Below are 13,705 nucleotides of genomic sequence, written 5' to 3' on the forward strand. Positions count from 1 at the left end.
ATCTATTCTGTGAGGTATCAGATATTTCATTCTCATTTTGTGAGGTATCAGATATATCATTTTGTGATACAGGTAATCTGTATCATTTTGTGATTGTTGAAAAATTACATACGCAGTAGTGTATGACCCACGGTTAAGAACAGAACGGTCAGGTGGATATGTAGATTTCAGCTCGCTATCGACCTTATCTATCAGCTTATCTTTATCAATGGCTCCAATGTTTTTATCATTGCACAGCTGATTAGTGGCATCGGTCTTCACCGCTACTTGCTCGTTCTATTCGCACCTATGTACCTAGAATACAAGGTACATTGGTTCTTACCTTTAGAAGGGTTCAAAAACTTATTGGTGAAGCGTTTTTTGTTTAACTTATTGACACTTCCAACTTTGACTGTTTAGGTCAACTTTAACTTGTTGATCAAATCCCATTTGTTTATTAACAATTAATATATTGTATTAAAATATAATATTAATAATATTGCCACATGTTGGCAGAATTAACTCCACAGAATTAATTCCACGAGAACCAATAAAAAAGCCGTCTTATCAAAATGGCCTTCTCTGATTGGTTCTCATGAAATTAATCACGGTTAAAATTTAACCGGCTTTTGTAATTGAAAGTATCTCATCTGTAGGTACTCTGACTGAAAGTATGAAGAGACTTACGTTGCAAGCTATATATATCAGCCTGAATTTTTAACCCTTGTCAACACTAACTTGTCAAACTCGAATTGTAGAGGTACGAAAAGAGCGCGCATCATTTCAGAGCGCGCTCTCTTCGCACCTCACTGATTTACCCTTCTGACAGCTTGACAGAACTTTTGCATGCGCGCTGGCTTCGTTTTCCCACTCTGACTGACTACAGTGCTACGATGAACAATATAAACATGTTTTTATTATCACATCCTATAACTTTGACTTCGATCCTTATTTTCTCAATGAATAAATTTTTTTGTTAAGAGCTTTCTTACACAAGTTAATTGGTATCCTTGCTTCAAAGTGTTGTGGTGTTTATGACAGCAGAAATTATTCTTAAGGTATGAGAGGTTGAAATATTAATATAACGTTCAAAAGAGGAAAACTATAATCTGCTACAAGCTTTCTAGATAATTTATGCAGTATTCTCCCATAAACTATTGCACAGAGCACCCATGTTGATCTACGTCTGAAAACGGAGTAATATTTCCATTGCAATTGATTTCTCCATCATGATTTATAGCTGGGATAGGTTTCGTAGCTTGTAGAAGTGTAAACGAGTGGACGTGAGAGTTGGGTCTAGGCTGGTGATTTTTTGCAATGAAAATTTAATTGTTAGGCGTTTAAAACTGTGGAGATAGTTGCTGGGGAAAAAGATGTTTTTTTATTAGTTTGAGCCCGGAAGGCTGAGCCGTTCGGCATGGCATGCCCGGAATGCCAACGTTGCACACATAAATCTCTTGAAAGCAATCTATTATGGCTAATGGAAGAGTACGGCATAAGTATAGGGTAAGGGATGGATGGTGGTTACAGCTATTGGCACCCTCCCTCCCAGCCAGACCTGCAGTTTTGAAGGGCGAATGGCAGGGTGGTGAGAGGTGGGGGTTGAAGGGCTCAGGCAGACAGTTTGCACACCTGGTCTACGGTCCATCACCTTTGCACCAGTCCCGTTGTCTTTGCAAATTTTCATCTCCAGTCAGTCATCCTTCCATGCCCGTCATATATCTTGAAATAAATACTGATACTGTACCCCTTTCTGAATTTGAATTTGTTCGGAATATAATCTCTCACATTACTGTATATAACCCTCAATAGTATTATCCTTGGACAATCTGTCAATAACTTGCTTGTTCTTTGTTCCAACTGCAATATTTGGATGATCCCTTAATAAACCATTGAATTCATGTACTAATTATTTTATAGATATCCAAGTGTATGATACATAGTCTGCATTACTCATCAACTATCATCTAAACAAGATCAATTGACTTAAAATTTCAAAAAAAAAAAATTATTTAGTGGAATATTCTCAATGACTCAATCTTTGTGTTTTTATCATGAATAGATCACAACATCTCACTAGACCTTTTGTCAGAATTGAAAAATTTTCTGATTCTGCCGAACAATATTGTTTTTTCAATGACTTGATGATGAAATATTCAGATTCCACTGTTTTTTCAATGACTTGATGGTTACGTTTGGTTGTAAAATATTCTTATTCATCTTGTTTTCTCAATGGCTTGATGATGATGTTTGGTTGTGTTACAGGCATCCGTTGTTCCCGTTGCTAGCTCTAATATTCGAGAAATGCGAGCTTGCAACGTGCACGCCACGGGAGCCGGGAGTGGCTGGCGGCGACGTTTGCTCGTCCGAGTCCTTCAACGAGGATATCGCCGTCTTCTCAAAACAGGTACAAACTTACCTCACATCTCTAAAACTTAGCACTATTCATTTTTGCAATCTCCACTCATACTCCAATCATTATTATATTGCATTGAACTTTTCCAATAATTTTGTTCCTTTTAAATATGAATAAAAATATAAATCTCAGTACCCTTTCAAATTATTTTGTCACAATATGTTTCGGACATTAATGCCATTTTCAAAAATTAATTTAAAAGGGTACTGAGATTTATATTTTTATTTATATTAAAAGTAGCCCTAAGGAGAAAGACAATTGTTCCTTTTGTATGATATTTTTATGGTTATACTATACAGAGTGTCACAAAAGGTGTAACAGCCGAAGACCATGAATTCAACATTAAATTTGCAACATAAAACGTCAAGTAAACTTTTCTCACATCGACCTTATTTTTCGAGATATATCGATTTTTCGATGTTTTTGGAAAAACGTGAATAACTAGAAAACTATCAGTCAAAATCTAATTCTAAGGATATGGTTGGAAAGAGAAAAACATTTCTAATAAGATGCATATCATTTGTTCGTCTGTTTGACGTTCCTGAACCTTTTATGAGCGTTCAATCTGGCTTTGAATAACTGATCGAATGTATTTTTTTCAACTTTCAGCGCTCATGAAAAGTTCAAAAAAGTCAAACAAATGAACAAATCATAAGAATCTTATTGTAAATTTCTTGCTCTCTTCAACCGTATCCTTAGAATTCGAGTTTCACTAATAGTTTTCAAGTAATTGACGTTTTTCAAAAATATCGAAAACACTATAAATCTCGAAAACTAAGGTCGATATAAGTAAATTTTACTCATATTATTTTTTTGCAAATTTATGTATAATCTATAGTATTTAGCTGTGACACCTCTCGTGGGACACCTTGTATATGAATGAGTTTTTCCATAAAAATATGATACTAAACTGTAATAAAATATCATGCTAAAAATCACTACATAAAAATGCTAATAACAATATTTCAGGAAGTGGAATGAAGTTCTAAATTTATTAATTAGTTACAAATTCAAGATACAATTAGATATGTGGGTTATCAATATTAAATATTGATTGTTGACATTTTCAACTAGATATATTTAGATATTCGAATACCTTATATTCAATATTCATAACTGGAGAGTATTCACAGAAGTGAATTCAAGTGAGTGAAGCAATCTATTCCTATACCGGATGGTAAATTAACTAACATCCTCTTTATGATTTTGGACAACTAATATAGTGAATAAACGCGATCTGAAGGGATACTTTTCCAGAATTTATTGTATTTTAGATTGGCGACATTATTAGAGTACTCGAGTGTGTGTGGGTGTGAACCAAATTAACAATATTGTTTTTTCATGGTGACAGGAGTTCCGAATAATCTCAGTCGTGTTGGCAGCCAAAATTTGAGCGGAATCACATTATTAGATTCAGCTCATCCTTTAAAAACAATAATTCAAAATGACCTCTTCGTCTGGTTTTAAACACGAGTTTTGGTACATATCCAAAACGCCGGCCTCTTAATTCTATTTAACTCGTACTCACTCCCTCTCTTACACTCACTCTCTCTTACTCTCCACCTCGTTTCTCTATCTCTGTTCATCCGGGCTAGCTCTTTTGCTCTCTTGGTGCAACCAACACCATCTGGTTCGACTCAAAAACCTCAAGTGGACTCGGAATGATGTGAGAATTGTACGCCTAAATTTAGATCGACTGACCTCTCGAAAACGTGTTCTAAGTTAATAAACAACCGTACTATACGTTTACAGCCTATAAATTCATAATAATATACGTCACCAGTGTTTTTACAATATCAAATCATATATAAACGCGCATCCTTGGCGTTATTTGACTTCACCAGTTGCTCCTTGTTCGTGAACAGACTGGATGTGTAACAAAATTACGAATCCAGTGTGTTTTGTTTTGTAACCATCACTATCAAGGTATTTGGAATAGAGAATGATAATTTTCAATATTGGATGAACTTCTCAACTACACAAAAAGTCATTTTCAATACTTTCAAGCTTGGTTTCAAGGTTAGAACTAATGTTTTTTGTAGTGTGATGAATATTAATATAGTGATCGTTGATTGAGGAACTTGAGGAAGACGATTAGTGTGGGATTTATCATGGAGAAAACAAAGGTTCTCTCTCTAGTCCTATTCTATGGTTCTATAGAGTGATATTATACTGTATTAACATTAGCACTCCATGTTGTTAATGAATGAGGTTTGTAGTTTGATCTATCAAATTAACATGATTAGAAAATTTTGCACTTCATGTTGTTAATGAATGAGGTTTGTAGTTTGATATATCAAAGAACATGATTAGAAAATTTTGCACTTCATGTAGTTAATGAATGAGGTTTGTAGTTTGATCTATCAAATTATAATGATTAGAAAATTCAGCTCTTTATGCTGTTAATGAATGAGGTTTGTAGTTTGATCTATCAAATTAACATGATTAAAAATTTAGATAACTTAGCAAAACTGAGTGATCTTTCAATCAAATTGGAAGATCACTTTTCCATCTTCGAATACAAATCTTGACACTTAACAATCGTCTATTCTGCTCATTTACAGTGTACATAACTGTTAATGGAAAAAGCTTTTCTGTTTTGAATAAACGTTCAAAAAATGTTGACAGTCTGTGCTTAAAATCAACCATACATCTTGCTAACGCTATACGAGACAGCTGAAAACTCCATTTACTGGAAGAAGAAAGACTTCCATATGTGGATTCGGTGCAGTAGGGATGGTGATCGTTGTAAAAAAAGATGGAAACCACAACCCTTTTGATTCGTTCAGCATGAATGATATAGGAAAGAGGAAGGCCATGAACAAGTTACTTTGATCAGGGTATTTTTTCTTGAAACGTGTTCAGAGTAGGGGTGGAGTTGTTTAGTCTGTACTGTATCCTCCTACAACCCATATACATCTGAACAGTCTCTCAGCTTTTTACAACCCTTCAATATCCAACCACAGTATATGATGGATAGGAAATCATGTACAAGTTGTCATATATGGAGGAGGTTGCATATCCATACGTCGGCGTACAAGGAAAATGCACTAAGTCCAATTTTTCCAAACTCTGATTTTCTATTAGTTTTTAATTAATACTATAAACTAAGAATGTTAAATAATTAATTATCAAACAAATGAAGAATATTAATATCTTGCAGTATTAAATTATCATATGAAAAATTACTATAAGGAAATTATGGTTGATGTTAGAAATTAGAAATCGATTTCCTGAAAAATTGACTTTTATGGGCTTCTCCTTGTGGATTCTCCTTGTATGCCCACTCATAGATAAATAGGTTATATTTTACATTATATCCTTCTCGCACCCTTAAAGATCTACCAGTGATAATTTCGAAAGATTCATTTATCACATGATTATCATTTCTATATACAAGAGGATATCCCTAGATTTCCATCACCTGTCGTCTCACAAAGGTGATTTTCAAACTCAGAAGTGGAATTGTAGTTCTCGGTGTTCTGATACCAATGTATTTTAATTACAAGATCTCAAGACATAGTATTACTAATGCAGACTGAGTATTTTGAAGTAATGAAACCTATAGAATCTATACGAAATATTCTATCATTGAATGTTGTTTTTCGGTGTGAAAATACAAGCCATTCCAATTCTTTCTTGATTTACTACTGTATTTCACAAAAGAATTTTATGAAAAGGAACTGGCATGGCAATACATGGTGGGTGGAATGTGATGTGTGTGGGTTACGGTCTCTCCCTCTTCTGACAGATTTTGGAAAGATTTTTTCTCGGAAAGGTTTTTTGTTAAGTTTGCTAGAACCAGAATATGAAAGAAGAGGCTGAAGAGCTCTCGCACGCGTATGCACGCGAGAGACACCGCTACTACCGTCTGAAAGGCGACTGGAGAAAACCAAAAACGAAGAGAAGAAGAGAATTTGGCTCATAATAAGATATAAAAGAAGTGAAAGGAAGCAAAGAACGGGAAACGGTGCGAGCTGAAAGGCCAATATTCAAAACAAGGAGGGCCACAGACTTTATTTTTGTTTTTAACCAGCTCTAAACAAACTACCAAGGACGGTTCGCCACTGAGCAGCGGTTTTGAATAGCGAGGATCCGGTGTTTACTATTCTGTGTATTCAGAAAGCTCCAGATAACTAACAGGCGTTCATTAGTGAGCAGAAGGGTTTTCATACTCACACTACCCCACGTTGCCTTTTTTTCCAAAAAAAGAGAAATAAATACCGAAGCACTCAAGTGAGCTGTTTCACCAACTAACGAACTTTCAGCAAATTTCAATTGCATTGAAGTTGAGTGAAGGATCTTGAAAACTTGATGTCGATAAAGTGGTTTCTAATAACTGAGATTGGTTTTCATACTTGCAGGATTGAAACATCCATCTTCTCAAATTGAAAATCCTTCAATTCTTTAATCCTTCTTTTGGATTGAAAATCCTTGGTATCTCCCTGGTCCAATGAATTCAGAAATCAGTTTCAATTCTTTAATCCTTCTTTCGAATTGAAAATCCTTGGTATCTCCCTGGTTCAATGAATTCAGAAATCAATTTCAATTCTTTAATCCTTCTTTCGGATTGAAAATCCTTGGTATCTCACTGGTTCAATGAGTTCGCTAGGTTCTAATTGTGGTTTCCTATTGTTCTACTAGACTTTCTAGTTTCCAAGTTTCCATAGAATATCTTAAACACCTAGAAATATAATTGAAGATGACTTCAGATGCTTTTGTGTTTTAAGAAAATGCTGTATTGCCTAAAATATAACCTAATGGTTGATTCTCGGATTGTAATAATTAGATACGTTCTGAAACTCAATGATAAGAGGAGATACAGGCAGACAATGCTGAAAATAGGTCGTTTCTCAAGCAAGGTTAAGCTTGATTATAGAATAGACTAAATGAACATTTTTGAAGTCTTGAATCTGTGTCAAGTCTTGTTTCTTCAATATTATTATTCAGGAATAACTAGAACCTAGCAAATAATTTAGCAATAGTTATTCTTCGTTATTCAGGAATAAGTTTCAATCAACTAATAAGTTAGCTAGAAAATACTTATAGTGGCAGCATCCCCATTCATAAATGAAAAAGTGATAGTTTACTAATTGTCACCTGTTTCAAATTTGACCAGGGATTTAGCTGGCGAGTAGAGTGAGAGAGAATGAAAGTGTTTGAGAGAGTGACCGATGTGTTGGCTTGGCTCAGCTCAGCCGCCGATGTTGGAATGAAACTGTCCCAAAGTAAAGGCGAAGGATGTTGTAGTACTGGCAAGATAAAAGAAGGAATCTAGTTCTTTCTTCGTTACTTTTTGTCATTCCTTTTTATCTTTTTCATTAGAGTTTTTGTAGCCGCGATGGATGCCAGCAGCTTCGCCCCCCGAGACACCACGATTATTTTTTGTGAACACTGACTGTGCACACGCGTGTGAGAGTCCTTATATATGTGTGATTGTATATCTGTGTTTGTATCTATATATGTGGCTGCATGCCCCAAACCTCTCTCTTTTACATCACACTGCTCTTCTTCATTCTGTGTCTCTCTCCGTTTCTTGACGACTGTAAAGAAGACAATGTCAGACAATTTTGTGCGTTTCGACTTTTCGCATTTACGGAGTGAATGCATAATCAGCCGGCCAGCCGGCATACATTCCGTGTGAACGCCTGCATTTAATTGATGCCTTTTCAAAATTGTCGCCACAACCACAACTTTAGCTCTTGGAGTTGGATTATTCATTACTATACAACTGTTCAATCGGTCTTTGTTGATTTTTGATCCCCTGAAATCAGAAGAATTGTCAAGAAAGATTGGTGAGATGAACTTGAATAAAGTAAGATGAACTTGAATAAAGTAAGATGAACTGCAAGAAAGATGAACTTGAGAAGATGATCTAGGTGGTGACAAATTTAAAATGCTTGTGTCTACCAATGATAAATCACTCGTGTCATAATAGATCCATCAATATTTTCAAATTAGTAAGAAATAGAGCACTTTGTTATTGCATATCGGGATGAACAAGGGTGATTTATTGTATAACAGAATTCTAAAAAATGGAAACTATCTGTTAGTCCCTTTAGAAAATCTTATATTCAGAGAAAATCAATTTTCTTCAATATTATCATAGCCACCTCTTATACAAGGCCACGGCCTACGATATTGCAACGCCGCAGTGTAGGCCTACAATCTAATACATGATTGGTGAAAAAGATCAGCTGGTATTTTTTAAATCTTTTTCACCAATCATGTATTAGATTCTAGGCCTACACTGCGACGTTGCAATATCGTAGGCCAGGGCCTTTTATTAGAGGTGGCTATGATATTATAGGAAATAGCTAGTACCCTTTTAATATGTTTTTAATTATACACGACTTGTTTTGACATTTATTTTATTCTCGAGTGTTATTTTTAGAAAGAGGACACTACTCTTGTAAATGACATAAATATCGAAACTTGTGTATAATTTGAAAAATATTACAATGGTACTACCTTCTTTTTCTGTAAAATTAGTATATTGAACATTCAAGTAGCCCTTTTAAAATACTTTATTAAACTAATTGTCTCATTGTCAGGCAATTAGTTATTATAGAACTTGTTGAAAACTAGACCTCACCATCACATAAAAAATCTAATAAGTTGCACAACTCTCACTATCAACTTAAAAACTAGAATAGGAATGCCATTGAGGTCTAGAGAATAATTACAAACGCTCCTAATGAATGAAAACATTTTTATATGCTCCCGTCACAGTAATATCAGATTTTTCCTTACATTTGAATGTGATTATTCCGCTTTGATAGACTGCTGTGTTTGCTTTCGTCTGTACTCTAATTTATTCACACGGGCGACCATAAATTTTCTGTGGAAATTCCTGTGGCCAACGATGCCATGCTATGTTATGCTCTTACCCTTCTCGACTGATCGTAACTACAAACAGCCGCTCTGTCCGACACGAACGAATAAAACTGGCTGTAGTTTTTATTGCCGTTACTCCCTTTTATAGTATAACTTATTGTTATATCTATCTCTAAGTAGCGGATTATTTCCTTGCAAACTTTCTTCAAACCACTGTCGGGGTTTCCGTGATTGGTAAGCTAGTTATTTGTTATGGTATTGAATTTAAAAATCTGTAGCTCGTCAATTTTCTCACTGAAAACTACCAACAACTGTTAATAAATTTTCTCAACAGTTCTTGCCATTCTTAGATCAGTGAGCTGCTTTTGTCCCAAGTTGTTAACACGTTAATAGCATCCGTGTTTTTATTCGTTTATTCGTGGACAGAATCACAAATCATATAAATATGATTAGGAAGGAACAACAGGCTTGGCCCAAATCTATTCCATTCCCAAATTTTAATAAATAATCGATAAAATGTTCAAAAAATGTTTTGTATTTGTTATTAGTGGATAAACTATTGTACCATTTGGTGGTCGATTCGAACTTTGTCAATCATTCTTCGCTAGATCTTGTCTAATTAGTAGAAATATTTCCTACTTACAAAAGCTCATTAAAAAAATACTTGAATAGAAGAATATCATTTTAACATACTTTTTCACTATTAAAATTAAACTTGAATTTCAAAAGACACTTATGGAGTGTAAATGCACTTACTTTGGTAGTGACAATCGTTTTGACCTGTTCTGGCTCATCATCAGACTGTCTGAGGTCGAAACTATCGTCACTACCAAAGTTAGTGCATTTACACTCCATAAGTGTTTTTTGAAATTCAAGTTCAATACTAATACTGTTCATATGATCATGACTTTTCTTTTTTATTTCCCTTGAAACGTATAGAAATTTAGAATTTGGGGTACCTTAATTTTTTTCGGAAAGCAATACTTTCCATACCTATGGTTATTATTTGTTACAATAATAATATTTTATCAGAAACTGAATGCTCCCAGACAAGGAGTAGAGTTGTTGATTGAAAATTCATAGCGGTGGCCTCTAAACAGTAAATGATATGCCAGCCTTGGAGCAGAGGGTAGAGTGAGCCCAGTTTGTTATTCTTCGACTCAATATGATTAAAACAATGGCCCAACTTGAGTCGACTCCACTAGAAGTCGGTTTCGGATTCACTCCATTACTACAAGAGGCGTACTTCTCTCCTACTTCCCAAGTCTCAACTTAACTCATGCATATGTAAGCCGCCAGCCGACGATTCCATTACGCAATCACAACGGGCTCCTCCAGATTTTTAGGTGGATAACAACTGATTCAATTGATACTTTGACTTCTCCGAGGGTTCTGCAATCAGTTTGTACTCATGGCTTTCCAATTTCGATTACATCTTGATTCTATCGTTTTGTATTACCAAAGAAGTTAAGATGGAAGTTGCAGATTAGATTATATGAAAAGTCTCCAGTACCCTCATTATAATTCTATTATTCTATTTCAGACACGACTAGTTTTGGGGATAAATACCTATTATGAACTAGTAATAAAATGATACAATTGAGGGTACTAGTGGTTCTTTATAAATTTCAAGTAGCCCCAGAAAAATACTCAGATTATATAAGTCTACTTCTCAAATATAAGTCTTTTTTGACATTTTAAATTAAAATCAAATTTTCCATTCTTTTTTGAATGAGGAATTGAAGTTGGTGCTCGCATGCTGGGCATTAAACTGTTCTGAATTCTGGTGTTTATTTGCTCCCACCGGGACACGACGCTTCCCGGCGGCAGCAGCTGTCTTCTGCCCTGAAAAAATTCAAATCCCCCCGCTTGAAATTGCTCAGTCAAAACGCATTGTGCTGTGTGCTCCCACTGTTCGCTTTTGTGTGTGTACACACAGGTAGACTGGTGAGCGCCGATCACAGAGAACTCGCTCTCACCTGCGATTTGCGACCCCAGTCGGTTGCGTAGACGCCCCGAGCTCTGTACATCGCGTTGGTGGTCGACCTTGCAACAAAATTATGACAAAAAATGTAGCGAAATCCACTTGCTTGTTTCCTGTTGTTCTGTATTATCTTGTTTCTGATATAGGGATGATGTCAAAATAGTTCAGTTTGAAAACATAGAGTATGTAGAGATAACCACAGAAGAGATGTAGGTTTTATTAGTGGGTTTCATACTTCACAAAGGAGTTTCCAGATATAGCTGGTGTCAGAACCTCACACTTTGAAATATGAGAGTAATATCATAGAGAAACAATAGCGTGAGTAGATATCCCATGGTATAGGGATCACCCCAACAAAACAGTAAAAATTGACAATAATCGACAGTAATCGGCTTGAGATAACAGTAAAAGTTGCGACATAAACGCCCTATACCATGGGATATCTACTTACACTATTGTTTCTCTATGGTAATATGTAGTCAACCAACCGCAGAAGAGATAGAGGTTTTAAAACCTCTTCCTCTGAAATAATAGAGTGTATAGAGATAACCACAGAGAAAATATAGGTTTCATACTACTTCACAAAGGAATATTCAGATATAGCTGATGTTAGAACCTCTCTCTTTGAATAATAGTTGAGTATACAGAGGTAACCAACCACAGAAGAGATAGAGGTTTTAAACTTGGAATAGTGTTATCAGATTTTGGATTTCTATGCTAGTGAATAGTGATCTAAAATAGTGTTGAAATCAGTGCGTGGAATAGTTAATTCATTAATTTTTCCACCCTTCGCTCTTATCCAAGTTCTTGCTACCATGCCAAATGATGAATTTATGTTTTTGACTTTGGTATTATTGATGTAATCATTAGATTATTGTAAACTGTCTATTGCTTGATTTGCGTCAATCTGATTTTTTTACAATGTAGTGGGAAAAATAATTTTATTTGAACACAGGCTATTCAATATATTATACAGTAACTATGTTGGAATCACAACTGAAGTTTATATTGAACAATACTTCTATAAATTATATCACTCCAGTATAAATTATAAATTTATAGCTATATTATTCTATAAATTATAGCTGGTTCCAGTTCTGTTTAACCAACAGTTTGAACCTACAGGAAACGGTAGTATTTCAGGCTTACCTAATTCCTTATGAAAAACAACTTCTGTAGCTTTTTCAGTCGCAGGATCTCAACGTTACAGCATAGTGATAACGCCTACTGTTGTTCTTAGATCACTTTCCAACCCTAGATGTCTTCACACGCGATTGTGTTTCAACGTCGACAATTTATCATGGAAATATCGACCGAATTGTCTATCAACAGCTGTCGATATGTTAATTCGGCTAGAAAGTGTATCGAAGGGCCGTTTAGAAACGGGCTCAACGATTTAGTTAAGAGTGGATTTGAATAAGGTGAGTTGGTGAGTGTACAGGACTCGGCCCACCTCATCCTCATGCCTCAGACAGCCGGGCGCGCTGCTAAATGATATTAATTTATACGGTAGAGAAACTCGGACTGATTCCGAAACAAATGTAATCGCAGTTATTGTAATTTTTGTCATGATTTGTGACCGATTCTCGGTGCGACGTTGTCCCGTATCTGGAACAAGGTTGGTGTAACAATAACGCATAAACCAAGAGACGAGCCCTGTTGGGTGTTGGCCCCCAGGGGGCAGGGGAGGGGGACACTCATTGCTGCGCATGTGCAGAGGCGAAAAAACGACTTAATAGACAGTTTGCATAGGATATTTTCATTGTTTCGGAAGGTGACGTAAATATGCATAATTATCACAGTCTAAACTCGAAACGAATCCATCCAGCACAGAATCCCAGTGACTTATGTCTCAGCCTGAATTACTGCCTCGTGTGGGATGTCGCCAAAACACTGCATCCATATTTCATTCAAGACTCTCCTCCATTCATGCAGTAGTATATAACCGGCCTACTATTCACACCACATGCATTCCGATAAACTATTCAGATCTCGAATGAATGAAGGTATCCAATCCCTGCATACTTGACTATTTTTCAGAATCAATGATTCTTAATATTGAACTCCAATCACAACTGATAATATAACAAGCAAAATTTAAAATTCCTGTCTGAAAACTATATAGCACTTCAACATTTTATTCCGTTGACTTGTTTGAACCACAAAAATTTAAGAGTTCTGATCAGTTATGATTTCTCTATACTGGAAATTGTGCAATTCCTTGAAAATGACAGATATCTCCGAAATGGATAATATTATCTTTGATTGATAATAATAATAATGATATCAAGATTGATTTCAAATTAATTCCAGACTGGATTATTGATGACAATTCAGATGGATTTTTTAAAAAGCCATTGATACGATACAGTAGGCTAGTTGTGATGCGATACACAACTGAAGAAGAATTCAAGATACACGAATACATTCCATTTTTGTTACAGAGTTCGAACTCTAGTAAATCCACCCATTTGGAATGATCCTTGGAC

At 35.5% G+C, this 13,705-nt stretch overlaps 1 protein-coding gene across 14 annotated transcripts in view; it reads left to right on the top strand.

Moving 5' to 3' along the window:
* The window catches only part of LOC111044004 (homeobox protein homothorax), a 400,612-nt gene that overhangs the window by 23,334 nt on the left and 363,573 nt on the right, over positions 1 to 13,705 (top strand). For all 14 annotated transcript variants that reach the window (XM_039426696.1, XM_039426698.1, XM_039426701.1 and 11 more), the window contains exon 3: positions 2,245 to 2,386. In XM_039426696.1, the coding sequence (XP_039282630.1) occupies positions 2,245 to 2,386 (142 nt within the window). The remainder of the gene's footprint in view (positions 1 to 2,244; positions 2,387 to 13,705) is intronic.

This window comes from Nilaparvata lugens, chromosome 4 (assembly GCF_014356525.2).
Source record: "Nilaparvata lugens isolate BPH chromosome 4, ASM1435652v1, whole genome shotgun sequence".
NCBI lineage: Eukaryota > Metazoa > Arthropoda > Insecta > Hemiptera > Delphacidae > Nilaparvata > Nilaparvata lugens.